Here is a 27,280-nt window from a genome sequence, read left to right as displayed (position 1 = left end):
CAACCACCATGGAACAGACCTGGGACTGAAACACAGGCCCCGTGAGTAAAGGGTTTTCCTGAGACGGTACCGACCTGGGTGGAACACGGGGACTAGAAAACACACCCGCAGAGCCGGGAAACTCCTAGGGTGGGGCTGATCCAGAGAACCGCTCTACTGAGCCTAAGACACACCTGGCCCTTAGGGGATCACCAGCCTATAGACAAAGGAGGCCAAGAGGCTGCAGCCAACAACTGATTGTGCTGCGAATACAAACCCGCAGGACTAAAGACAGGGCCTGAGGCACAGGTTCTGGGAACTCAAATCAGCCTCTCTTCTGCAGAGGAATCTGGCAAGGTCAGAAACAAACTCCCACAGGGTTGTTCCCTTCACCCAGTAACATAAACTAAGGGTGGGGCTGGAACTGAGTGAACACCTCCAGCTTCCATCAAGTGCCCAAGGTTGACAGGCCACACCACCCCCTGCTGGATAAAGACAGAGAATAGCGGCCTAGTCAAGCAGACACAGACTACCCTGTGACTTAGGCAGGTGCAAACCCCTGGAGTATCTGCTTACTGCAGACAATTGACTGGGTCACAGCCCTGTGGGGCTAGCAGCGACTGGGTGTGACAGAGCTGCAAGGTGGGGAAGGAGGCATCAATCTTCCCAGACTGATCTATTTACTGACTCCACACAGCACTGGAGCAAGCCATTTTAGAGCAGCCACCAGACCCCTGTGATCTAGTTCCCAGGGACCTCTTGAACTCTCCCACCCGAGGCAGCTGCTGACTGAGACAATTGACTTGGACCTTTTGAACTGAGTCACTCACCTGGGGACTATCCAGGTGGTGCCCTGGGTGTGTGGTTGTAGGAAGGTTTGATTTTCCTTTTCCATTTGTTGCCTGTGGTGGGTGGGGTGACTTAATTGCTGGTATTTCTCCACACCTGAGACTTCAACCCAGAGTAACTGTTTCACTAGGGTCACATAGAAACAAGCTGAAAACAAGACAGAAGCACTTAGCCCCTCTACACCAAACAGGGCCCCATTTTCTCAGGCCACAGCACTGTACGGGTCCTCGACAAAACACCAGAGGAAAATCAAAGGGAGTAAAACAATCATGGGGTGGAATCAGCAGAAAAACTCTGGTAACATGAATAACCAGAATAGATCAACCTCCCCAAGGAAAGATACGGCAGATGTAATTGAAGATCCCATTCACAAACAACTGGCTGAGATGTCAGAAATCGAATTCAGAATTTGGATGGCAAACAAGATTAACAAAATGGAATTAGGAATTCATGGAGAAATTCAAAAGCTGTCTCAAGAATTTAACGAATTTAAAGACAAAAACCACCAAAGACTTAGACACACTGAAACAAGAATTTGCAGCCCTCAAAGATATGAAAAATACAGTAGAATCCCTTAGCAACAGAATGGACCAAGTAGAAGAAAGGATCTCCGGCATCAAAGATAAAGCCTTTGAACGCTCCCAAACTCTCAAAGAGGAAGAGAAATGGAGAGCAAAAATGGATCACTCACTCAGAGAGCCCTGGGATAACTCGAAGAAGGCAAATATCCGAGTCATAGGAATTCCTGAAACAGAAGAAGTGGCCTCACTGGGCACAGAGGCCCTTCTGCATGAAATTATGAAAGAGAATTTTCCAGACATGCCTAGAGAACCTGAAATTCAGATAGCAGATAGCTTCAGAACCCCAGCACAACTCAACCCCAATAAGACATCCCCCAGACATATCATAATTAACTTCACTAAAGTTAATATGAAGGAGAAAATTCTCAAAGCAGCCAGGCGAAAGAAATCTATTACCTTCAAAGGAAAGAACATTAGAATGACTGCAGATCTCTCTGCTGAAACTTTTCAAGCCAGAAGAGGGTGGTCATCAAAGTTTAATCTCCTCAAGCAAAATAAATTTCAACCCCGGATCTTGTACCCAGCTAAACTGAGTTTCATTTATGACGGAGAAATTAAATACTTTAATGACATACATATGCTAAAGAAATTTGCCATAACCAAACCAGCTCTTCAAGATATTCTCAGAGCTATCCTCCATAATAACCAACCTAATCCTCTACTACAAAAGTAAACTCACTCAGAAACTTCTGATCAAACTCCAACTTCCACAATGGCAAAAGGATTAAAAATGCCCACTGGACTTTCGAAAAACTCAATACCCCAAATTTCACCAAACTTATCAATACTCTCCATTAATGTGAATGGCTTAAACTGCCCTCTAAAGAGACATAGGTTAGCTGACTGGATACAAAAACTCAGGCCAGACATTTATTGCATACAAGAGTCACATCTTAACTTAAAAGACAAATACAGACTCAGGGTGAAAGGATGGTCATCCATATTTCAGGAAAATGGTAACCAGAAAAAAGCAGGAGTTGCAATTTTATTTGTGGATACAATAGGCTTTAAACCAACAAAAGTAAGGAAGGACAAAAATGGTCACTAAGGGTAAGACTCAATATGATGAGATTTCAATTATTAATATCTATGCACCCAACCAGAATGCACCTCAATTTATAAGAGAAACTCTAACAGACATGAGCAACTTGATTTCCTCCTACTCTATAATAGTCGGGATTTTAACACTCCTTTGGCAGTGATGATCGATCCTCCAACAAAAAGCTGAGTAAAGAAATTCTAGATTTAAATCTAACCATCCAGCATTTAGATTTAGCAGACATCTACAGAACATTTCATCCCAACAAAACTGAATACACATACTTCTCATCAGCCCATGGAACTTATTCCAGAATCGATCACATCTGAGTTCACAAGTCTAACCTCAGTAAATTTAAAGGAATAGAAATTATTCCATGCATCTTCTCGGACCATCATGGAATAAAACTTGAGATGAGTAACAACAGGAATCTGCATACACATACAAAAACATGGAAGTTAAATAACCTTATGTTGAATGATAGCTGGGTCAGAGATGAGATCAAGAAGGAAATTGCCAAATTTCTGGAACAAAACGACAATGAAGACACGAACTATCAGAACCTCTGGGACACCGCAAAGGCAGTTCTAAGAGGGAAATTTATAGCACTGCAAGCCTTCCTCAGGAGAACGGAAAGAGAGGAAGTTAACAACTTAATGGGACATCTCAAGAGACTGGAAATGGAAGAACACTCCCACCCCAAATCCAGTAGAAGAAAAGAAATAACCAAAATCAGAGCAGAACTAAATGAAATTGAAAACAAAAGAATAATACAACAGATCAATAAATCAAAAAGCTGGGTTTTTGAAAAGGTCAACAAAATAGATAAACCTTTGGCCAACCTAATCAGGAAAAAAAGAGTAAAATCTCTAATCTCATCAATCAGAAATAACAAAGACGAAATAACAACAGACTGCTCAGAAATCCAAAAAATCCTTAATGAATATTACAAGAAACTTTAGTCTCAGAAATACGAAAATCTGAAGGAAATTGACCGTTACTTGGAAGCACATCACCTTCCAAGACTTAACCAAAATCAAGTGGAAATGTTGCACAGGCCCATATCAAGTTCGGAAATAACATCAACCATACAAAATCTCCCCAAAAAGAAAAGCCCGGGACCAGATGGTTTTACGTCAGAATTCTACCAAACCTTTAAAGAGGAATTAGTACCTATACTACTCAACCTGTTCCAAAAGGTAGAAAAAGAAGGAAGACTACCCAACACGTTCTATGAAGCAAACATCACCCTGATCCCCAAACCAGGAAAAGACCCAACAAGAAAAGAAAATTAGGAGGGAGCCTGCGGGCGTGTGTAGGCTGGAGGGCTGGTGGGATGGCGGATGAGGAGGAAGACCCCGCTTTTGAGGAAGAAAATGAAGAAATTGGAGGAGGTGCAGAAGGTGGACAGGGTAAAAGAAAGAGACTTTTTTCTAAAGAATTGAGATGTATGATGTATGGTTTTGGAGATGACCAGAATCCTTATACTGAGTCAGTAGATATTCTTGAAGACCTTGTCATAGAATTCATTACTGAAATGACTCACAAGGCAATGTCAATTGGAAGACAAGGTCGAGTACAAGTTGAAGATATCGTCTTCTTGATTCGAAAGGACCCCAGGAAGTTTGCTAGGGTTAAAGACTTGCTTACTATGAATGAAGAATTGAAACGGGCTAGAAAAGCATTTGATGAAGCCAACTATGGATCTTGACATCTTTTGTAGTTCCTGAAACTCCATTATATTCTAGTGAAACCATATGTAATAATTGTTATATTTTCTGCAGTGAGGTTCTGATATTTACCTAGGTGAATGAAAGATAGAGAAACAGTTTTTTTGTCTTTATTTTCATGCCTTTGGTTTTATAGTGATGTTGGATTAATTGCCTGCCTTTATATGACCATGCTTGAATTACTTACTGAGTTTTAATGACCACACATAAGTTAAAGTATCTTTCCAACCAGGCAATTCTTTCTATTAACAAAGGTTGAAATATTAATAGTTGGGTTAGATGTATTTGTGCTATTTAAGCTATATTGTAGCTGTTTAATATGTGAAATCTAAATGGCATCTTTGACTATGATAGGTGAAATGTGCTTTATGTATTCTGAAGTTTTTATATAAAACTAGTCTGAGATTATTGTAGTGAACTTTTTTATCTTTTGTTTATATTTGTATCTTTATGTTTATTTTTATTTTTTTGAGACAGAGCTTCACTTTGTTGCCCTGGCATCGTAGCTCTCAGAACCTTAGACTCCAGGGCTCAAGTGATTTTCTTGCCTCAGCCTCCACAGTAGCTGTGACTACAGGCACCTGCCACAAGGCCCTGCTATTTTTAGAGGCGGGGTCTTGCTCTGGCTCAGGCTGGTCTCGAACCTGTGAGTTCTGTGGGATTATAAGCATGAACCACTGCACCTGGCCTATCTTTATTTTAAAGAGATGATATAGAAAAATACTGGGTTTTTGTTAAAGATGTTTATCTGTTTTAAAAGCTAATTTCTTTTAACATTATTTTCTTCAGATAACAAGATTTTTTTTTTTTTTTTTTTTTTGGAGAAACAAAGTTTCATGTGAATGCTCCTATGTTGGAAGGCTTTTTTGATTTAAAACCTTTTGGGGATTATAATATACCATTTGTTAAGTTTGGAAGAACTCATTTTCTCAGATCAGATTAAAGCTTCTAAAAATAAATGTTTTCAGTAGCAAGAATGGCGTTGCTTAAAAATTGAAGGGCATCGGGCGGCGCCTGTAGCTCAGTGAGTAGGGCGCCGGTCCCATATGCCGGAGGTGGCAGGTTCAAAGCCAGCCCCGGCCAAAAACCACAAAAAAAAAAAAAATTGAAGGGTATCGATGGTAAGATAAGCATTTAGGGTAGTTTTTTATTCACATATTTGTAAGTACTTGTTCATTGTGGAAACAAAACCTTGTATGTCTATGGAAATCACCTTTTTTTTTTAGTTGCACAAAGTTTATTTTTATGTCTATATTATAGTTGCATTCAATATAAATCAAAATGAAACAAAACGTAGGTTTAATTGGCTCAGAAAATGACAATGAAAAGAAAAACACTGGCTAAAATTTTACCAATAGAGAATTACCATTTAGAGGGTCGGATTTGAGTTACAGTACCATGGAAAGTGCTTTTGTATTTCAGGATATATGGGTTTTGTGTGTATATACCTTATCAAGTTATTATTACATTTAGCTTAAAGTGACGATTACAATTGCATTTAAATCACTGAGTGTTAATTCTTTGCAAAACTGAACTTTTGTGCCACTTATAAATGTTACCTATAAATCAGTATTTGGGAAATTTTACTTTCTTAACCTATTAATACAAGGAATAAAGTACGAAATATTAAACAGGTTACTGCTTGAAAAAAAAAAAAAAAAAAGAAAAGAAAATTATAGACCAATATCACTAATGAATATACATGCAAAAATATTCAACAAGATTCTAACAAACAGAATCCAGCAACATATCAAACAAATCATACATCATGACCAAGTTGGTTTTATCCCAGGGTCTCAAGGCTGGTTCAATATACGTAAATCTATAAATGTAATTCAGCACATAAACAAATTAAAAAACAAAGACCATATGATTCTCTCAATCGATGCAGAAAAAGCTTTTGATAACATCCAACATCCCTTCATGATCAGAACATTTAAGAAAATTGGTATAGAAGGGACATTTCTTAAACTGATAGAGACCATCTACAGCAAACCCACAGCCAATATCATATTGAATGGAGTTAAATTGGAATCATTTCCACTCAGATCAGGAACCAGACAAGGCCGCCCATTGTCTCCATTGCTCTTTAACATTGTAATGGAAGTTTTAGCCATTGCAATTCGGGAAGAAAAGGCGATCAAGGGTATCCACATAGGGTCAGAAGAGATCAAACTTTCGCTCTTCGCAGATGATATGATTGTATATCTGGAAAATACTAGGGACTCTACTACAAAACTTTTAGAAGTGATCAAGGAATACAGCAGTGTCTCAGGTTACAAAATCAATATTCATAAATCGGTAGCCTTTATATATACCAAAAATAGTCAAGTTGAAAAAACAATTAAGGACTCTATCCCATTCACAGTAGTGCCAAAGAAGATGAAATACTTGGGAGTTTATCTAACAAAGGACGTGAAAGATCTATATAAAGAGAACTATGAAACTCTAAGAAAAGAGATAGCTGAGAATGTTAACAAATGGAAAAATATACCATGCTCATGGTTGGGAAGAATCAACATTGTTAAAATGTCCATACTACCCAAAGCAATATATAATTTCAACGCAATCCCCATGAAAGCTCCACTGTCATACTTTAAAGATCTTGAAAAAAACAATACTTCGTTTTATATGGAATCAGAAAAAACCTCAAATAGCCAAGACATTACTCAAAAATAAAAACAAAGCAGGAGGAATCATGCTACCAGACCTCAGACTATACTACAAATCGATAGTGACCAAAACAGCATGGTACTGGCACAAAAACAGAGAAGTAGATGTCTGGAACAGAATAGAGAACCAAGAGATGAATCCAGCTAATTACCGTTATTTAATCTTTGACAAGCCAATTAAAAACATTCAGTGGGGAAAAGATTCCCTATTTAACAAATGGTGCTGGGTGAACTGGCTGGCAACCTGTAGAAGACTAAAACTGGACCCACACCTTTCACCATTAACTAAGATAGACTCTCACTGGATTAAAGATTTAAACCTAAGACATGAAACTATAAAAATACTAGAAGAGAGTGCAGGGAAAACCCTTGAAGAAATTGGGTTGGGTGAGTTTTTTTTGAGAAGGACACCCCAGGCAATTGAAGCAGCTTCAAAAATACACTACTGGGACTTGATAAAACTAAAAAGCTTCTGCACAGCCAAGAACACAGTAAGTAAAGCAAGCAAACAGCCCTCAGAATGGGAGAAGATATTTGCAGGTTATGTCTCCGACAAAAGTTTAATAACCAGAATCCACAGAGATCTCAAACACATTAGCAAGAAAAGAACAAGTGATCCCATCGCAGGCTGGGCAAGGGACTTGAAGAGAAACTTCTCTGAAGAAGACAGGCACACGGCCTTCAGATATATAAAAAAATGCTCATCATCTTTAATCATCAGAGAAATGCAAATCAAAACTACTTTGAGATACCATGTAACTCCAGTGAGACTACCTATATCACAAAATCCCAAGACCAGAGATGTTGGCGTGGATGTGGAGAAAAGGGAACACTTTTGCACTGCTGGTGGGAATGCAAATTAATACATTCCTTTTGGAAAGAGATATGGAGAACACTTAGAGATCTAAAAATAGATCTGCCATTCAATCCTGTAATCCCCTACTGGGCATATACCCAGAAGACCAAAAATCACACCATAACAAAGATATTTGTATGAGAATATTTATTGCAGCCCTATTCATAATTGCTAAGTCATGGAAAAAGCCCAAGTGCCCATCGATCCACGAATGGATTAATAAATTGTGGTATATGTACACCATGGAATATTATGCAGCCCTAAAAAAAGATGGAGACTTTACCTCTTTCATGTTTACATGGATGGAGCTGGAACATATCCTTCTTGGTAGAGTGTCTCAAGAATGGAAGAAAAAGTACCCAATGTACTCACCCTTATTATGAAACTAATGTAGGACCTTCACATGAAAGCTATAACCCAGTTACAACCTTAGAATAGGGAGAAGGGGGAAAGGGTGGGGAGGGAGGGGGGAGGGAGGTGGAGGGAGGGGGATTAATGGGATTACACCTGCGGTGCATCTTACAAGGGTATATGTGAATCCTAGTAAATGTGGAATGTAAAGGTCTTAGCAAAATAAGAAAATGCTACAAAAGCTATGTTAACTAGTGTGATGAAAATGTGTCAAACGATCTATGAACCAAGTGTATGGTGCCCCATGATCATACTAATGTACACAGCTATGATTTAATAAAAATAAGTAAATAAATAAATAAATAAAAACAAAAGTGTGGAAACCAAGAAAAGAAACCTTTTCCTCCAGCACCCCCTACTGGCAAGGCCTAACATTGCATCAGCTGGTACCAAAGAAGCATTTACAGGGTCCAGCTCCACTATTACACACAGGCAATGAAGGATGGGTTTGAGGGTAAAAGACAACCCACAATACCTGGACAGAGGAAACAGTTGCACAGCATGATATCCTATCCATGCATGGTTGAGCTGCCTCTTCTGCCCCTCTCTCAGCACACCCTTCCTCACATTGCACACTATGTGGATGACTTACAATTTCCCCAACAAGACGAGTTACTGATTGCTTCCCTACTCAAGCTGTATCAGTTCCTTGAATGCCTGACCCTCTGCTCCCAGTCAGCCTCTAGCACATCTAAAGGCACATTGTGAATGTTCCAGTCACTACACTAAGCCCTCCTTATCCTCATATGATGACCCTGTTGAAGTGCAAATAGCCCCATTTCATAGGCAAGGAAACCAAGGAAAGGGTGGAGCTGGAATTCAAGCTCTTTCCCTCCCTCCCTTCAGGGGATTTGCCCGCCCCTTTCAGGGCTGTCATCTTGTGGCAGAGCTTGAGGGCCCATTTGGTCCTAGCCAAAGACATGAGGGTAAGGAGTGTCGCATCGGGATTCCTTCCAGGTGTGCTGGACTGCAGGGCTCTGCCACCCTCGGTCACACTCATTTCCACACGTGTCCTGGCCCCAGACTGAGATGGCTCTTCTTCATCTCTGCCTTCCAACTCCAGAATGGTCCATCACCGAGCAGGGACTTGGGGACCACCTGCCAGTGATTGCGAGGCCCATTTTTGGCATCATGTGTTCCAAAATTTGAAAAATATAAAACTTGAATCATTTGAGTGAATCATTGAAACTTGAGACATACCCAGAGAGTTATATGCCAAATTAGAAATTCCAAATGACCAAAAGGGACTCCCTCAGAAAACATTCTGACCACATCCCCCCACCCCAAATAAAATAATTCCCAGGCATCCCATTGTCATTTAAAGTCCCATTCCCTGGATTACTGATGAGATTGCAGACTTTTTCTTATGCCAATAATTATTTGCATTTCCTCCAGAGTCTGTTTCTTAAAGTCCTAGTATGGGGTGGAGAGATGGGAAGGAGGTGGCAAGGAAAGCAAGAAAGAAAGGCATATCAGGGAAACTGAGGAAAGAACAGGGCTGGCCCATCTCTCAGACCAAAAGCCTGGCTTCCCACTTCCCAAAGGGGAATTCCCTCTGCTGCCCCACCCCAAGCCACTCTCGTCTTCTCCCCCAGTAGACCACCATCTTGCAGGTTGTACCCTACATAGGGGTGCCAGCTCCTCCTCACTAAGCTCTGTACCCTCAGGGCTACATCCACCTGTGGAGAGCCCTGGCCTGACGGTCCATGGCCCTGTGTAGACCAGCAGAAGCTCTGGAAGCTCCAGAGGAGGGATGATGCCCGGATCAAGCTTATATTCTTCAGCCAAGACCCTGCACAGTGGGCCTGGACCACCTAGGGAAACTAACACACTCAGGCTGACTATGGAGTGCACATGGTCCCCTTGAAAATGATTCCTGGGTGACCTGAGAATATGGTCTCCTTCATCAGCCTTCAGGGCCAGGCCTGGAGGTGGCCAGCCTGGGCTGGGTTATGTGGGCACAGTGTGGACAGATGCTACGCTGCTTTATTTCCCATTAGCCTTGTCATGTAAAACACTGTGTGTAATTGGTACATGAATCAAGAGGCGCACTCCCTTTATGTCCCATGGGGCTCTGATGGAAACCTGGCTGTGTCCCTCGCCTCACTCTGGCTCTTCTCCAACTGGTCAACCTGACTTTTCTGAGCTGGCGGAGAAGATAACTTTGTTGTAGCTCCTGAACTGGGAAGTGACCTGTCTCCCAGCTTTTGTAAGTAGTAGTAGTCAAATCATCAGAGGGCCGTGCTCCCTTTGCGCTCCTAAAGGACAAGTCTGTTTCCAAATATAAGGAGCCCAGACAGCAGCCAGTGGGACAGATGTTAGTATGTTGGCCCAGCCACGTCTACCCAGGCTGTCTCACTTTTTGCCTCCACCGTGCCAGCCATCTCCTGACCCAACTCTGCCAGCCTCACCACCATCCCTCTCAGCTAATCTTTCTGCATGCTAAAGGAAGCAGCACAGAACAGCCTGGGTTTTGGAGACCCACCAACCCAAATCTGAGTCTAGATGTGAGTGCCAAGCCAAGTGACTTCACCTCCTTGTGCCTCAGTTTCTTCATCTATAAAATGGGCATGATAATACCATCCTGTTTGGCTTGTGGAAATGACTCATTTAATTTCCCAGAAGGTCTAGCATAGTTTTCTTCCTACAAATGATGCCTTCCCCTATACCTCTCCCAGCCCCCATCCCTGGCCCCTCTGTCCAAAGTATCACAACTGGCCTTCCATAATGTCACACAATAAATCCAAGATACAGCCTGGAGGGAGGCCTTGGCTGTTTACTCTCAATGCATAGCTGTGAACTTACTTATCCTGGAGCAGTTCTCATGCGAGTCCTTCTATGGCCAAACATGAAACATTAATGAAGTAGCTGGCTCGCTGCAATGTTCCACCTTGCTTGACACCTGTCCGTATCTACCACGGCCCATGATTTTGATGGAGCAATCATCAGCCAGTCTTACTGACTACGGGATCTTAACACCCCATGCCATGCACGTGAGATGCAGATGAATTTTGTTTGAAAGTGAAAACCTCACAAATGAGCTGGGATTTCCTGGGGCCAGTGAAAGCAATATTAGAAAGCTCATGACACACGAAGCCTTTGACACGTGAAAGGTTAAGCCAGCAGACTCTACAGTTCAGGTCCCCATGCCTGACTTACTAGTTACCAAACAGGAACAAGTTACTTAACTTCTCTCAATGTCCTCAGGACTTACCCACCCCAAAATGACCTACCGCCTAGAGTTGCAGCAAATGTAAATCCATTAACACACACGAAGAGCCTGGCACAGGGTAAGCACTCGAAAACTGCTAGTTATTAGTAGCTGTGTAGAAGGGTTAGACCTGTTAATAATTAACAAGAGAAAATCAATGCGGATAATGAATAAGTACCTCAAAAGAGAATAATTTCAATATCAAAGTACTGAGAGAAGCTGTTAGAAGAACTTACAAAGCCCTCAAGCAACCAAGACCCTCTTTATAGTTGTGCAGAGGAAAATCTAATATGAAGTGAAAGTTGCCCTCATATACCCTTATACCGTCTCGTCAGCAAAATTACACCAAAAAGAGAAAAATGTGCTTCATTCTTTGTTCACTCTAAAAAATTAGTGCCTGATATTAATTATGATAAAATAGCATTAAACATAAGATACAATTAACTTTGATTATGTTTAGTTTTATTTTAGTGGCAGGTTGAGTCTCATCCAGCAGGACAAGAGATACATAAAAAGCATGCCAGGCAGAGGGAACAGCCAGTGCAAAGACGCAAATGTGTCTGATGCATTCCAAGTAGTAGACGCAAGGTCTGGGCAGCCTGAGATAGGCCAGGAGGGGGTCAGATTTCAGAGCCTCCTTCACCTGGGTTCTCATCTGGATTCATGGGAGAGGATAGGGCAGCTTCTTGAGCAGGAGCGGCCAGGTGTGGCAGCCATACGGGAGGGAAAGGAGAAAGCTGGGAGCCCGAGCGCAGTTGTTCGGCATGAACACAGCAGCTCACTGGGAAGTGGTGGGGAATCAGACGTATTCGAACAGTCCAACCAGCAGGTTCTGCTGCAGGATTGGGTGTGTGATGTGAGGGAACAGAGTCCAGGATAATTCACAGGTTTCTGGTTTAGGCTGATCTGGGCCCAGGCCCGGAACCAAGGTCAGTTCCCCTAAACCAAAGTTCCACTGCCGAGCAAGGCAAGGGGACAAGGCATCTGCTGTTCAGGGCTCAGGGGAATCTCACCTGACATTCATGACAGACCTGTGACTTAGGCATTGCTGGTCCTGCTGAAGACAGGACGGAAACTGAGCCTAGAGAAGTGACCAGGGGTATTCAACCTGCAGCCTGGGGGCTGCATGCAAATTGTTTGAGGACTATTTTGCTCATCTGTGGTCTGGGATACCATAAAAAGTATGCATGGACTTTTTCTTTTCCTTTTTTTGCTAATCAGCCTTTTTTTTTTTTTTTTTTGCAGTTTTTGGCCAGGGTCAGGTTTGAACCCACCACCTCCAATACCTGGGCGTGGCGCCCTACTCCTTTGAGCCACAGGTGCTGCCCTACTAATCAGCTTTCATTTGTGTTTGTGTATTTGCTATGTAACCCAAGACAGCTGTTCTTCTTTCAGTGTGTGGCAAAGAAGGAAAAAAGCTGAACACCCTGGGCTAGACAAAGTTCACACAGCTAGTACAGGGCAGAATTAAGAGTTTGTGACCTTGACAGTCCTTAGCTGCTGTGTGATGCAGCACATCACACAGCATCTGTCACATGGGAGAGATGGCCTTGAGGGCCCCCCAGCTCTGGAATCTTCTGGGCATCAAGAGACCCCAGGTGCCATGGATGTTGGCTTTTCCACTTACTGACCTTGTGGCTTCCCCTCAGCATCCACAGTTCCCCATAGGGCTAGATGGGCCCTCCAGGCCTTCTCTATTCGAAAACTCTTAGTATAAATACTGGCATTTCCAGAAAGATCCAGTGGCACCAGCAGACCTTTCCAGAGTGAGAATGGATCACACTGCCCTCTACACAGAAAACCTCCCAGAGAAGCCCTATCCAGCGGCCCATCCCTCTGGCCAGTCCTGCTAGCAGCCCTGAGTTGGCTGATGCCCCTCTGTGGCAGTGATGGGCAGGCCCAGTAGCTCAGCCCTCCCACATTCACCCCACCCTCTGCTATTTTCCCTTAATCAAAATAAGAGCCACTCCAAAGTCAGGGTTCTGTTTCCAACCACAACGAGGTGTCTAAATGCCAGTCATCCGGGCACCATTCACTGCCCACCTGTGACGTTCATGCCCATCTCATCTCACCCTCTTGACTGCCACACAGGAGACACTGTAGTGTCCCCACCTCTGTTAGGTTACAAAAAGCTGGCTATAGGTGCTGAGAATGGTGCAGGAGACCTGGCCCCCACTCCCTGCAGCCAGACCCAGAGCCCCAGCCTTTGGCAGGAACATCTGGCCTCCCTTCATCCCCAGCAAACTCCCCACACCTTCTCCAGGGGAGGTGCCTCCCCATTCCCATACTCCCTCCATAGGGCATTCCACCCCACCATCTCAGGGACTAAGTGCCACCTCCTCCAGGAAGTCCTTCCTGAAGCCCTGATGGGCAGGAACCTAATCTTCCACTGAAACCCCCCAGGCAATTTCTGTTGGTCACTTTCAGCTTTGGTTTATCCATGAGAACTGGAAGGTAAAGTGGTTTCTTAGTATATGGGCTGAAGAGCAAGATAGATCTGGGTTCAAATCCCACCTCTGCCATTTCTTAACTGTGTGGCTTTGGAAAAGTTACTTACCTCTCTGGACTTCCTTTTGCTCATGGAGTTTGGGGGAGATTTCTTTAAAATGATCGGTTTTAGGTATAGTGTAACAGCAGCAGTTAATTCATCCTGGTGCTTTCCACAGCCCAGACACTGTTCTAAGCCCTTATGATCAATTCTCACAGCATCCTGGTGACACAGATTCCATTAATAAGCCATTTTACAGAAGAAGAGACTAAAGCACACAGTGTTAAAATAACTTGCCCAGAGTAGCCTGGATCCTTTTATTGTTGGTTTTTGCTGTGTTTCTTTGAGCAAGTCACTTAACCTCTCTGACCTTACACAAATTATTTTATTACTTGTGTGCCCCAGTTTCCTTCTCTGGAAAATGGAGTTTCTGGCCAATATTAATACTAGAAAATACATAGGGATTTTTTTTGAAACATCATCCCCTTCATCTTCACTACTTATACAATTGCACACTTGCCCAACGAGGTAAAGGTACTCAGGAAACCTTCAACAAAGGAGGAAGGAGGGTGGGCAGGGAAGAGGGAATGAGAAAGTGAGTTATTGTATGAATCCATGCATGTGTCACCCACCAAGGGAGAGCTCTGGATTCTCCAAGGAAAGCAGAAGTGGTCAAAGGGGCATGAAGTCTGTACCCAAGAGTAGCAGGAGCCTGTGGGTACGGCATGAAGGAGGCCCCACATCGCTGCAGCCACATCTTCTTTCAATCATCAGAGCAGGAGTCTGAGAGCCATCTGCATCCTGACGGATGGCAATGTGGACAGAAGCATCAACTGATCATAATTAGTACATAAATGGACCCTGTAAGCCAAGTTATCCACTTAGGATCCCAGGGATGCTATACTAACATTTCTAATTTATGGGCTCATTTGAGAAGTCATTAGGGATAACGTACCTAGAGGATGGTGGGTTAAAAGGACTCCAGACAGCAGCTCATGGGCCCCTCCCTGTGATGAGTGGTAGCTGTTAAACTTTTGAGACTATCTTAGCAACTGTCACCAGGGAGACAGGCTGCAAAAGGGAGTATGGAGTCAGTGGCAGTGACAGCTGGAAGCAGATTGTCCAGAAAGGAAGGCTTTTCCTGTTCCAACTGGAGTTTGCGGGGAAGGACCTGCTATCCATCGTGCACGCACTCTGTGCTGGCTCACATAAGCCACCTCACGTTGACCAAGGCTCAGAGAGATTTAATCTCTTGCTCAGTTATCACAGCTGACAGCTGAGCTAGGATTCAAATGCAGAGGACACCCACTCCATTGTCCATGCTGTTACTAATTATTACACTCTCTGGCCGCCAGGCCCAAAGCCCCCATTCCACAGAGGTGGAAACTGAGACCCAGTGGTATAGCCCACGTGAGCAAGTCACCAGCAGAGCCGGGATGAGGATTTCAGAGTCTCAGCATCTAGTCTCGCATTCTTTTTTTTTTTTTTTAAGTCATTTGTGCATAGATCATGAATACATTTATGCCATTGTGGGATTCAATGTGTTGATTATTTGTACAAATTGGAGTGCTTACATCCTACTAATCAACATAGCCTTCACCTCATTTACCCAATTACAGTGTTAAGACATTTGTGTTCTACACCTGATAGATCCAACTGTACTTGCAATATGCTCCATAGGTGCGGTCGCCCCTATTAACCCTCCCTGTATTAACCCACTCCCCTCCTTTCCCCTCCCCCCTACCCCCTTCATCCTGGGCTATAGTTGTGATTCATCTTTCATATGAAAGTGTGAGTGAAATTGGTTTCATAGTAGTACTGAGTACATTGGATTTTTTTTTCCATTCCTGAGATACTTTACTAAGAAGAATATTTTCCAGCTCCATCCATGTAAACATAAAAGGGGTAAAGTCTCCATCTTTTTTAATGCTGCATAGTATTCCATGGTTTACATATACCATAATTTATTAATCCATTCATGGGTCCATGGGCACTTGGGCTTCTTCCATGACTTGGCAATTATGAATTGAGCTGCAATGAACAATCTGGTGCAAATATCTTTGTTGCCAAATGATTTTTGGTCTTTTGGATATACACCTAGTGAAGGAATTGCAGGATCAAACAGCAGGTCGACATTTAAATCCCTGAGTATTCTCCAAACTTCCTTCCAAAAAGAACATACTAGCTTGCATTCCCACCAGCAGTGTAGAAGTGTCCCCTTGTCTCCACATGCACGCCAACATCTGTGGTTCTGGGATTTTGTGATGTGGGCTACTCTTACTGAAGTTAGATGGTATCTCAAAGTGGTTTTGGTTTGCATTTCTCTGATGACTAAAGATGATGGGCATTTTTTCATGTGTCTGTAGACAGTGCACCTGTCTTCTTCAGAGAAGCTTCTGTTCATGTCTCTTGCCCACAATGAAATGGGATCACTTGGTTTTTCTTATTAATAAGTTTGAGTTCTCTGTGGATTCTGGTTAATAAACCTTTGTCGGAAATATAACCTGCAAAAATCCTCTCCCAGTCTGAGGGCTATTTGCTTTACTTAGTGTGTTCTTGGCAGTGCAGAAGCTTTTTAATTTGATCAGATCCCAGTAATGTATTTTTGATGTTGCTTCAATTGCCCAGGGTGTCTTCCTCATAAAGTATTCCCCCAGGCCAATTTTCTCAAGTGTTTCCCCTGCACTGTCTCCAAGAATTTTTATAGTTTCATGTCTTAAGTTTAAGTCCTTTAGCCATTGAGAGTCAATTTTTATTAGAAGAGAAAGGTGTGGGTCCAGTTTCAGTCTTCTACAGGTCGCCAGCCAATTCGCCCAGCACCATTTGTTAAATAGGGAATCTGTCCACCAATTTATATTTTTGATAGGCTTATCAAAGATCAAATGACAGTAAGTGTCTGAGTTCACCTCTTGGTCTTCAATTCTGTTCCATATATGTACCTCTCTATTTTTGTGCCAATACCATGCTGTTTTGATCACTATTGATTTATAGTATAGTCTGAAGTCTGGAAGTGTGATTCCTCCCAATTTGTTTTTATTTCTGAGTAGTCTTGGCTATTCAAGGTTTTTCTGTTTCCATATAAAATGAAGTACTAATTTTTCCATATCTTTAAAGTATGACAGAGGTGCTTTAATAGGGATCGCATTAAATCTGTAGATTGCTTTAGGTAGTATAGACAAAGCTTTTGATAATATCCAGCATCCTTTCTTGATCAGAACACTTAAGAAATTAGGTATAGAAGGGACATTTCTTAAACAGATAGAAGCCATTTACAGCAAACCCACAGCCAATATCGTATTGAATGGAGTAAAACTGAAATCATTTCCACTGAGATCAGGAACCAGACAAGGATGTCTATTGTCTCCACTGCTTTTTAACATTATAATGGAAGTCTTAGCCATCACAATCAGGCAAGAGAAGGCAATCAGGGGGATCCAAATAGGACCAGAGGAGATCAAACTGTCACTCTTCACAGATGATATGATTGTATATCTGGAAAACCCCCTGGACTCAACTACAAAGCTCCTAGATGTGATCAAGGAATACAGCAACATCCCAGGATACAACATTAACACTCACAAATCTGTAGCCTTTATATATACTAACAATAGTCAAGGGGGAAAAACAATCAAGGACTCTATTCCCTCTACAATAGTGCCAAAGAAGATGAAATATCTGGGAGTGTATCTAACTTAGGACATGAAAGATCTCTATAAAGAGATCTCAGAATCTGAAACTCTCAGAAAAGAAATAGCTGAAGATGTTAACAAATGGAAAAATATACATGCTCATGGCTGGGTAGTCTCGCATTCTTTCAGAGATGCTTCCCTGACACCACATCCTCCCTCTGGCATCTTTCCTCCTTTCTCATCTTCTTACTCTGCTTTCTTTCCCTTCTTAGCATTTATTACCTGCTGTGTCACTTATTTTTGTTCGAGTCTCATCATCCTCACATTATTGAGCTGAGGATTTGAGCTACTTCATTTTATAGCCGTTTATACTCCAAGATGGTGACGCAGACTTGGATTCATGTGCTATTAGTTATATACACACGTCAAGGAGATGGTCTTCCCAGTGGAACCAAAACAATGAAAGTCCATTTGCTAAAATTCTCCCCTTGGCCACAGTTCTGATGCCAAGGCTGGCTGTGTTTGCCCCTTTGAGGGCTCTTTCTGTGTTACAGGACCTCTTTGTCCCAGCTGATGGATCCTTTTCACACTGACACATTTTTGACAGATGATAGGCTTTGTGGTTCACTGAGTTGCCTTTGCACATCGCTACTTCTATGTATCATATGCCTCTTATTACCTTGTCATTGAAAAGATCATTTTATCCAAGCATGGACCTGTAGTCCCAGCTCAGGAGGCTGAGGCAGAAGGATCACTGGAGCCCAGGAGTTTGAGTTTTCAGTGAGCTGTGATGACACCACTGCACCCTACCCAGGGTGACAGAGTGAGACAAAGAAGGAAGGAGAAGGGAAGGGAGGGGAGGGGAGGAAGGGAAGGGAGAGAGAGAGAAAAAGAAAAAGGAAGACAGGAAGGGAGGGGGGAAGAGGGAAGAAGAAGGGAGAGAGAGAAAAAGAGAAAGAACGAAGGAAGGGGGAGGGAGGGAAGAAGGGAAGGAAGATGGGAAGGGGGAGGGGGAAGAGGGGAAGGAGGGAAGGAAGGAAAAACAGAGAAAGAATCATCTAACTTCCTTTCTCCAGGATTCTGGGAGATTTACCCATTTTAGCCCCCAACTATGAACCGTAGCATAGGCTACTGGTTGCATATTCAGTATTCTTGTTTCTGTTTTTAGTCGGTAGAACCCAAATTTATTCAGAGTGGCCCTTTTCACAGATGAAAAACTATATTTTCTAGCCCAACTTTCAGCTAATGAGTGAGATGAGGGTAAGACAATGAGATGAAAGAGAAATTCATTGAATGAGCTTCTCCAGAAGTGTTCTTCAGCAGAAGCTAACCCAACTGAGATATTGGTCCTTTTCCCTTCTACCTGGAATGTGAACCTGATGTCTGGAGCCCCAGTAGCTATTTTGGACTATGAGGCAATTTTGAGGCTGGAAGCTGGTGCTGAGGTAGGTAGAGCCTGATGACAGGGAATTTGCCAACCCAGTCCTGGCCTGACAACACTGAGGCTCTAGTTTTGTGGCCCACAAAAAATCTATTTTTAAGGTATTTATTTCTGTATTCTGCGGCATGCAGCCAGACATAATGCTAACTACTGTGCTAACACATGTGTTTCTGTTCAGCAGAAGACCCTCACTGGGGACCTGCTAAGTGTGGACCCCTATATTAGATATGTGGTCTGAAAGACAAGTAAGCCATGTCCTTTTAAGGGACTCACAGTAGAGGTCAAGTCCATAAGTAAACAGTTATCATACCACATTATGTAAACTGAAATAGTGGGAAATTAGAGAGCTGAGGGACGTGGAAGAATATACAGAGAAGGGGGCCTGAGGCAGCAGGAAGGGCAGAGAAAGCCACACAGAGGACATGCCATCTGTTCAAAGACTTCTTAAGGAGTCACTTGGATAAATTTGGAGCAGAAAGGTAAGTAGAGGCACAGGACAGATGAAGACAAGTTTTTTTTGTTTGTTTGTTTTTTTATTGTTGGGGATTCATTGAGGGTACAATAAGCCAGGTTACATTGATTGCAATTGTTAGGCAAAGTCCCTCTTGCGATCATGGATGAAGACAAGTTTTTTGCCAGGTTCAATGGTTTGGCTCCTCCCTGTCCACACCCCAGAGCACACTGACATGTGTACACACATGCACACGCACGCACGCATATGTACACACGTGCACACATGTGCGCACGTGTCTCAGGCAAATTCTTCTTTGCCTCTGCTGAGGTCCCTCGGGCTTTAGCAGCTTGGCTTTGGAAGCTGCCATGTATCAAAAACTCTATGGCTACATTTGATCCAGCATTCTGTCTCTTAGGGAAGGAGCGTGTTGCCTCCACAACAGCTAAAGCCTTCTAGTTAAATTCACGTGCTTCATTCACGGTTTGGCAGGAAAACACTGGCTAGGCAGATAGGAGACGTGGGTTCCAGCCTCCCTTTACACTCCTCAGTTGTTTTAAGGTGATAAATGGATTGTTGCAGTCCTTATGCGAGTATTCATTGACCTCTCTGCCTCAGCCTGGAAAAGGCTTAAGGAGGTTTATTTGAATATGTAACCCAGCCTGTTTTTCAAAGGAATAAATATAAAAAGAAACCAAGAGGAAAAGAAAGGAGACAGGCATAAGTCAAAGCCTAGCCCATTCTAAGATCCAAGAGGCCAGATACATTTTCTTTTTTTTTTTTTTTTTGGCCAGGGCTGGGTTTGAACCCACCACCTCTGGTATATGGGGCCAGTACCCTACTCCTTTGAGCCACAGGCACCATCCCTTGGCCAGATACATTTTCTTAAGCTTAGCTTCATGGTAGCCATGAAAAAGCTAAAAAAAAAAAAAAAAAAAGAATCTACATGTGATTATAAAAGATAGAAAATGGCCAAGTTGCTCAGAAGTAAGCTTTTCCTGGCTTAATGGTCTAAGGGAAATTTAACCGTGGGTTCTCATAAAAATGGGACATCATGTGAGCCTCAGCAAGATCTAGTTCCCTTCCTAAGAGGAACCATGGGGAGTACATACCTCCCCACCTCTTTAGAGATGTAATGTGGAAATTAGAGTCTATAGAAACAACCAGACTGCAGTGCAGGCATTCCGTGTTACCACTACGGGCAGAGTCCATGTGTGTTAACAATCAATCAAGGGAATTTGTGCATACTTCTTTATGCACAAAAAGAGGCATAAGAAATACCTGTAAGAGTACCTGTGGACGTGTCATAGGAATAACTGTGAGAATAATTGTGGAAATACCTGTAAGAATACCCATGGGAAGGCCTGCTGGAATACCTGTGCCAATATGTGTGAGAATACCAGTGTGAATACCAGTGTGAATGCCTGTGGGAAGGCCTGCTGGAATACCTGTGGGAATACCAGTGTGAATGCCTGTGGGAAGGGCTGCTGGAATACCTGTGGGAATACCAGTGTGAATGCCTGTGGGAATACCAGTGTGAATGCCTGTGGGAAGGGCTGCTGGAATACCAGTGTGAATACCAGTGTGAATGCCTGTGGGAAGGCCTGCTGGAATACCTGTGGGAATACCAGTGTGAATGCCTGTGGGAATACCAGTGTGAATGCCTGTGGGAAGGGCTGCTGGAATACCAGTGTGAATACCAGTGTGAATGCCTGTGGGAATACCAGTGTGAATGCCTGTGGGAAGGGCTGCTGGAATACCTGTGTGAATATGTGTGGGAATGCCTGCGGGAATACCTTTAAGAATCCCTGTGGGAATGCCTGTGAAAATGCCTTTGGGAATCCCTGTGGGAATGCCTGTGATAATAACTGTTGGAACTACCTATGGAAATACCTGCGAGGATACCTGTGAGAAAATCTGTAGGAATAACTGTGGGAAGGCCTGTGGGAATGAATGCCTCTGAGAATGCCTGTGGAACTCCCTGTGGAAATATCTGAGGGAATATCTGTGGGAATACCTTTAAGAATAGCTGTGAGAATATCTATTGGAATACCTGTGATAATATCTGTGAAACTACCTATAGAAATATCTGTGGGAATGACTGTGGGAAGGCCTGTAGGAAGGCCTGTGGCAATACCGGTAACAATTCTTGTGGGAATGCTATGGGAATGCCTAGGAGAATACTTGCAGGAATACCTGTGAGGATACTCATGGGAATACCTTTGAGAATACCTGTGTGATGCCTGTGGGAATACTTGTGAGAATACCTGTGGGAATACCTGTGGAAGTACCTATGGAAGTGCCTTTGGAAATACCTACAAGAATTTTCTGGGAATGCCTGTGTGAACACCTGCAGAAAGCTGTTTTTCTGCAGAAAACAGCTATGAATCTGCTTCCACATCAAGAAATAATGTCATAGTCCATCAAGATAAGCCATAATAATTCCAGCTTAAATGATTTTCAAAGTATGTTTTGCTGATCTCCCAGAAGGACTTAGAAAATCCTAATAGTATACCGATAAGATGCCTAATGCTAAGCAAATATAACCTCCTGGTGAGCACCCCAACAAATGGCTTAGTGGGAAAATGGAGCTCTAAGTGACTAAATGAGTGAGAGCAATTCACGAGTTGTTGAATAAAAGCCAATTCTATGTTGGAAGACATCTGCCAAAAATGACAATTGGGAACTTGGAGTAGTTCATCCTGAGCCATTTTTTTTCCTGACAGTAATGAGACCATTCCTGGTTCATGACAATAAAACCAGGTCATCTGCATAGAAAAGACTTGTAACTTTCTGTTCCCCATAGCAAAGGGTAATGCATTTAGCTCATCCAAAAATCTTTTAAGTCATAAAATACTCATTAAAGGAGGCAGGAACAAAGCACATGGCTCTCGTGCTGTGGGTGAAATTGTTACCTGGTTCGTCGGGACACTATTTCTACCCACCCAGCCCTCATGCTGTGTTAAGGTGCGAGGTCTGTGTAAGCACCTGGGCAGGGGGGTATTAATATTGAGCTCCTGTAGTTCAGCCCATCATTGCTTTCTCCCCCACATAATTACTTTCTCTCCACTGAGTCAAAGGCTGAAATCAGTCACTGCTACTGTAATTCTTATATTGTTCCTGACAAATTTTTGCACAGTGTTATAAAAAGGACAATAGAGTGGAATAAATGCATCAAAAACCCAGGGGCTCCTCATACAAAATACAACCCTGAGAAACACAGACTTGAAATTTATAAAATAAGGAAGTTGGCAGGTAGTTTAGTTGGAATGTCAAGTAAACCAAGGGACCTATCATTTGGAGGGAAATAGAAGATGGGTCTTTTATGAACAGCAATGCTCTACCTTTTGGGAGAACAGACAAGATGGCACATGTAGAGTTAAGGAAAGTAAACAACTTGGCTATTGAACCCTTAAAATGTGCTATAAGTGTAAAATACAAATCTGAGTAAAACACTGCAATCTCTCGCTCTCTGTTTCTCTCCCTCTCTCCTCTCTCATCACTTACTCCAAGGGAAGTTAGCTGCTATATTAGGAGCAGCACTGAGCTCTCCCCACAGCCTGATGAGGGAGCCTTCCTAAGAAGCAGATCCTCCGCCCCAGCCCAACCTGCATCTTAACTACAACCTCAAGAGGGATCCTGAGTCAGAACTACTCAGCTAAGCCACTCCTGGATGCCTGATCCTCAGAAACTGTGTGAAATAATAAATATCAAGTGTTGGGTAATTTGTCACAGAGCAATAGGTCATAATTTACATGTGTTATATTTCTATTGAACAGCGCTGATCTCGAGTTAAAAGAACACAAGCCTCTAGCAGGGGTTCTTAACCCCAGCTACACTTTTGAAAGTGCCTGAATTACCCTCAGTTCCTGCCGCCTGCATCCCACCCCAAACAAATTGAATCAAGGACTCCAGGGGGAGAGGCCTGGCACTGGTGTTTTGGTATTTGTTGTTTTTTTTTTAATGTTACCCAGGTAATGTTAACATGAAGCCAGGGTTAAATGTTGTGATGCTTAATTCTACATATCAGCCAGGGCTTAGCTACTCAAGATGCATCCAAATAACCCAGAGCACTGGAAATGCCAAGTCTCTGCCCCAAACCAGCTACATGGAATCAATATCTGCATTTTCATAAGAACTTGGGGAGCTGGGATGAGCATTGGAGTTTAAGAAGCACTGATTTAGAGTATTAATTTGGAACTGGACCTCAGAAGTCTCACACTCTTAAATCCCTGCTAAAGGTCACCATCCCCAGATTCTGTCCTGCCCTGAGGACTTATTAGCTTGAAATTGTGTGTGAGATCCCCAATAGGGATTCTGAAAGCATTGTGATGGGTGGGACCCAGCCCCAGGAAATGTGGTGAAAGTTCTCTCCAGGTGATTCTAAGCTACAGAATCACACAGCTGGGGACGAGTATAGTCACACCGCCCTGAGTGACCTTGAGGTAAGAGACGCCCTCAGGTAGTCCTTTCTCAGGGACTCTCATCTCACCACGGTGAGTGGGAGCCAAGAGATTTAACATGAACCCTGCAAGCTGACTGCCTCATCTGGAATTTTCCTGAAAAAAAAATCCAGCCATTTCTTCCAACTCTAAAGAGAGAAAACTGCCCCATGGGGCTTCCCCAAGGCCAATCCATACAGCTCCACTAGGACATTCCCCAAGGACTTCAAGAATATTGTGATTCTGGTTCAGTGCCTGTAGCTCAGGGCTAGGGCACCAGCCAGATACAATGGAGGTGGTGGGTTTGAACCCCAGCGGGGCCTGCCAAACAACAATGACAACTGCAACCAAAAGATATTGGGCATCATGGCGAGCGCCTGTAGTCCCAGCTACTTGGGAGGCAGAGGCAAGAGAATCGCTTAAGCCCAAGAGTTTAAGTTTGCTGTGAGCTGTGAAACGGCACTCTACCAAGGGCGACAAAGACTCTGTCTCAAAAAAAAAAAAAAAATTGTGATTCTGATGATGTGCAGTAATCACCTGAGTCTCATTCTCAGAAACTAAGCCCCAACCAGATGCAATGCCTCCCTCTAACTCAGTGATTATCAACTGCAGCACACCAGTGTCCTGTGTGAGAATCTTAGGTGTGCCGCAAAAGGTTTTAAGTCATCAATTAGGCTCAGAGCCTGTAGTATAGTGGTTACAGGGCTGGCCACAAACACAGAGGCTGGCGCGTTCAAACCCAACATGGGCCAGCTAAACAATAATGACAACTGCAACAAAAAATAGCCAGGTGTTGTGGCAGGTGCCTGTAGTCCCAGCTACATGGGAGGCTGAGGCAAGAGAATCACTTACACCCAAGAGTTTGAGGTTGCTGTGAGCTGTGACACCACAGCACTCTACCAAGGGTGACATAGTGAGAGACTGTCTCGAGAAAAAAATAAATCAAATTATTTTTGAAGTAAGTTCAAAGAACAATAAGTATATTCCTTTTTTTACTCTTTTTTTAAATCAACATAAATTTAAGTGTACCATGGAAGTTTAACATGGATTCAAGTGTGCTGTGAGATGAAAAAGGTCAAAAACCATTGGAATTTCATAGTAAGTATTGTGCTGTTGCCAAACTTCTCGTCACACATCAGCTCACTACTCTGGCCATAGCTTACGAATCTTTTTACTTCCTTGTTCACTTGTTCATATTTTTCTTTCTGATGTTCTCTACCAAGGCTCTACAATGACAAAATCCACATTCACACAAATTGAAATTAACAAAGCCAGTTTTAACTGGCTGACAAACCTGTCAACAATAGGTAAAGGAATAAACCCAAGGTATCTCTGACATTTCAAGAGAGTCTCATAAAAAAAATTTCTAGCAATTTGAAAGTCCCATTTCCCTTTTCTTGACAGCTGAGTCCTTTGAGATGCAACCACAATGAGATGCGATGCCAAGGGTTAAGGTGGAAGGAATATTATCACTTTATCCCTGCCTAAAACTCGTCTTCCTAAATATAGTAATAAATAAGAAAAGCTAGACATAATACAATTTACAACACCGACTCCTTCAAACTCCTTACCATAATTTGTAATTATTTTAGCACTTGTCTGTCACTTTATTGTCAGCGTCCTCTCTGATCTATGACCACATCAGAGCAGAAGTCACAAGACTCTTATTCAAAATATCTCTCCTTCTTAGTCTAGTGTCTGATACATGGTAGGCACCAAATGAATATTTACTGAATGACAGATTGAATGGAAAATTTCCCAGATTCATGCCCTGCACTAACACATATTGCTTTATAAATCCATCCGTGAGGATTTTTCCTCTAAGCTTGATACATCTGTTCATAGGAGACCATCTGTAGGAAAATCGCCCTACCCCAGGGTACTTTAACAAGGCTCTGAAAATCCTAACCGATCCTGACTTTCTGGCCTTCGGAGATTATTAGGACTAACTTGAAGCAGGTGATGTAAATAGAGAATTTGTAACCATCACACACAATCTGAGGTCCAAGCAGACTGAGTGTGCCCGACCGGAGGGATAGAGTCCACACCAAGTCAAGTCCACGCTCTCTGATTGTCAGACCCAAGTAGGGGTTATTCTATGTTCTTTCCTGTGCTCTGGGAATTGCTGCTCTCCCTTTTAGGATACTTCCACATTCTGTCCACCCTGCTTGGAGGGAAAAGATCTCCTTCCCAAGCGAGGGGGCTTCACGGCCTGGCAGACTATGGGAGGGCTTTGAATGCTCTCAACAGAATCCAGGGTGAAAAAGAAACGGTCAAACATGAGCTCAGAATGGCAGGTTGAGGCATCTTGGTTCCTTCAGGAAGCCACATCAAACGCAGGTCTCAAGGGCAAATAGTACAAGGCCTACGTTTCCCTAGGTAAGCCACATGGGCCTCAGAAGGCCTTTCCTGTTCTGATATTTGCAAGCCAGCGAAAGCTAGCCTGAGAGGGAATGCCTGGCTGACACCCAGCAGACTGCACCCTGGCCCAATCTCCAGTCTGTACATGACCCATAAACTCTCTGAGCTGAGTAAACACATTTTATTGGGGCTGGGTGTACTTCCTGGCCATTCTGCCCCTACCTTTTCCTTTCTGCCCGGGACTGGCCAATTCCCCAGACAGCCTCCCCTCCTCGGGCGGTACCCATCCTCAGATGCCACCTGCCCCTTCTGCACCCTGACACCTGCATCCCTGGCCTGGAGGGGTGTGGAGAGTTCCTTCTCTTATCAGTCCATTTTACTGTCCCCTCCTCCTTGGTTACACAGTCATTCGGAGCAGGATTCCTGGCTAGGACAGATCAACAACGGTCAGCTCCCAGCCAATGGTGGAAGGGTCCCTTCAGGGCTGTCTTGGGAGACAGGTGAGGGGCTTGCAGGCAGGAAAGAAAAAGGAAGGACCCCACAAAGAAGGGAGAGGCACCCCAGCCCGTGGAGAGAGGGCGCAGCCTGTGAAGTAAGGTCCAGGAGAGAACAGGAAAGCCGGGTCCAGCCCAGAGACGCCTGAGGAGGATCAGACCTGACAGCTCATCCCAGTCCCAGAAAGGAGAGGAGACAGGCCTGGCGGCACCCAAGGACAACCTCCCACAGCCTGAACCCCAGGACAGCGGGAAAACCAATGAGCCAGAAGGCACATCCTGGAGTCCGGGGCAGCAGAACTGCAGGAAGTCCAGGAGGGCTTCCGGGAAGACGCTCAGGCTCTAGCACATCCCAGGGCTGAGTCAGCCACCCAGGGCCCAAGGGTGGCGCGCGAGCCTCCCAGAGGCTGGCCAGAGTCTGTGGGAAAGGGCCACGAGGCAAAGCAAGCGCCCAGGTGCACACACTGCACAGACCTCTGCTGAGGACGGGGCTCCTCCTTGCAGGCCCTTTACTGTCCTTCCCCCTTCTCTTTGTCCCTGCAGGGCAGTGACCTCAGAGACCCCAGCCTAGGCTAGTGATTGTGAAAGCAACTACCTCTGAGAAGACCCTTCTCTGGAAGACTGAGCCCACCTTAGCCATGGTGGC

At 43.6% G+C, this 27,280-nt stretch overlaps 1 protein-coding gene across 1 annotated transcript; it reads left to right on the top strand.

Moving 5' to 3' along the window:
• The first annotated feature begins 3,748 nt into the window (after positions 1-3,748).
• On the top strand, positions 3,749-5,817 carry LOC128581574 (transcription initiation factor TFIID subunit 13). The gene has a single exon (XM_053584574.1). The coding sequence runs from the start codon at positions 3,785-3,787 to the stop codon at positions 4,157-4,159; it is 375 nt and encodes a 124-aa protein (XP_053440549.1). The 5' UTR covers positions 3,749-3,784; the 3' UTR covers positions 4,160-5,817.
• Positions 5,818-27,280: the final 21,463 nt, after the last annotated feature.

The sequence above is a fragment of the Nycticebus coucang genome, chromosome 3 (assembly GCF_027406575.1).
Source record: "Nycticebus coucang isolate mNycCou1 chromosome 3, mNycCou1.pri, whole genome shotgun sequence".
Lineage (NCBI taxonomy): Eukaryota > Metazoa > Chordata > Mammalia > Primates > Lorisidae > Nycticebus > Nycticebus coucang.
Note: the sequence above shows the minus strand (reverse complement) of the source record. Positions and strands in the feature narration are given on the sequence as shown.

Coding starts and splice junctions, on each gene's coding strand:
- LOC128581574 (XM_053584574.1), top strand. CDS start 3,785: ATGGCGGATGAGGAGGAAGACCCCGCTTTTGAGGAAGAAAATGAAGAA.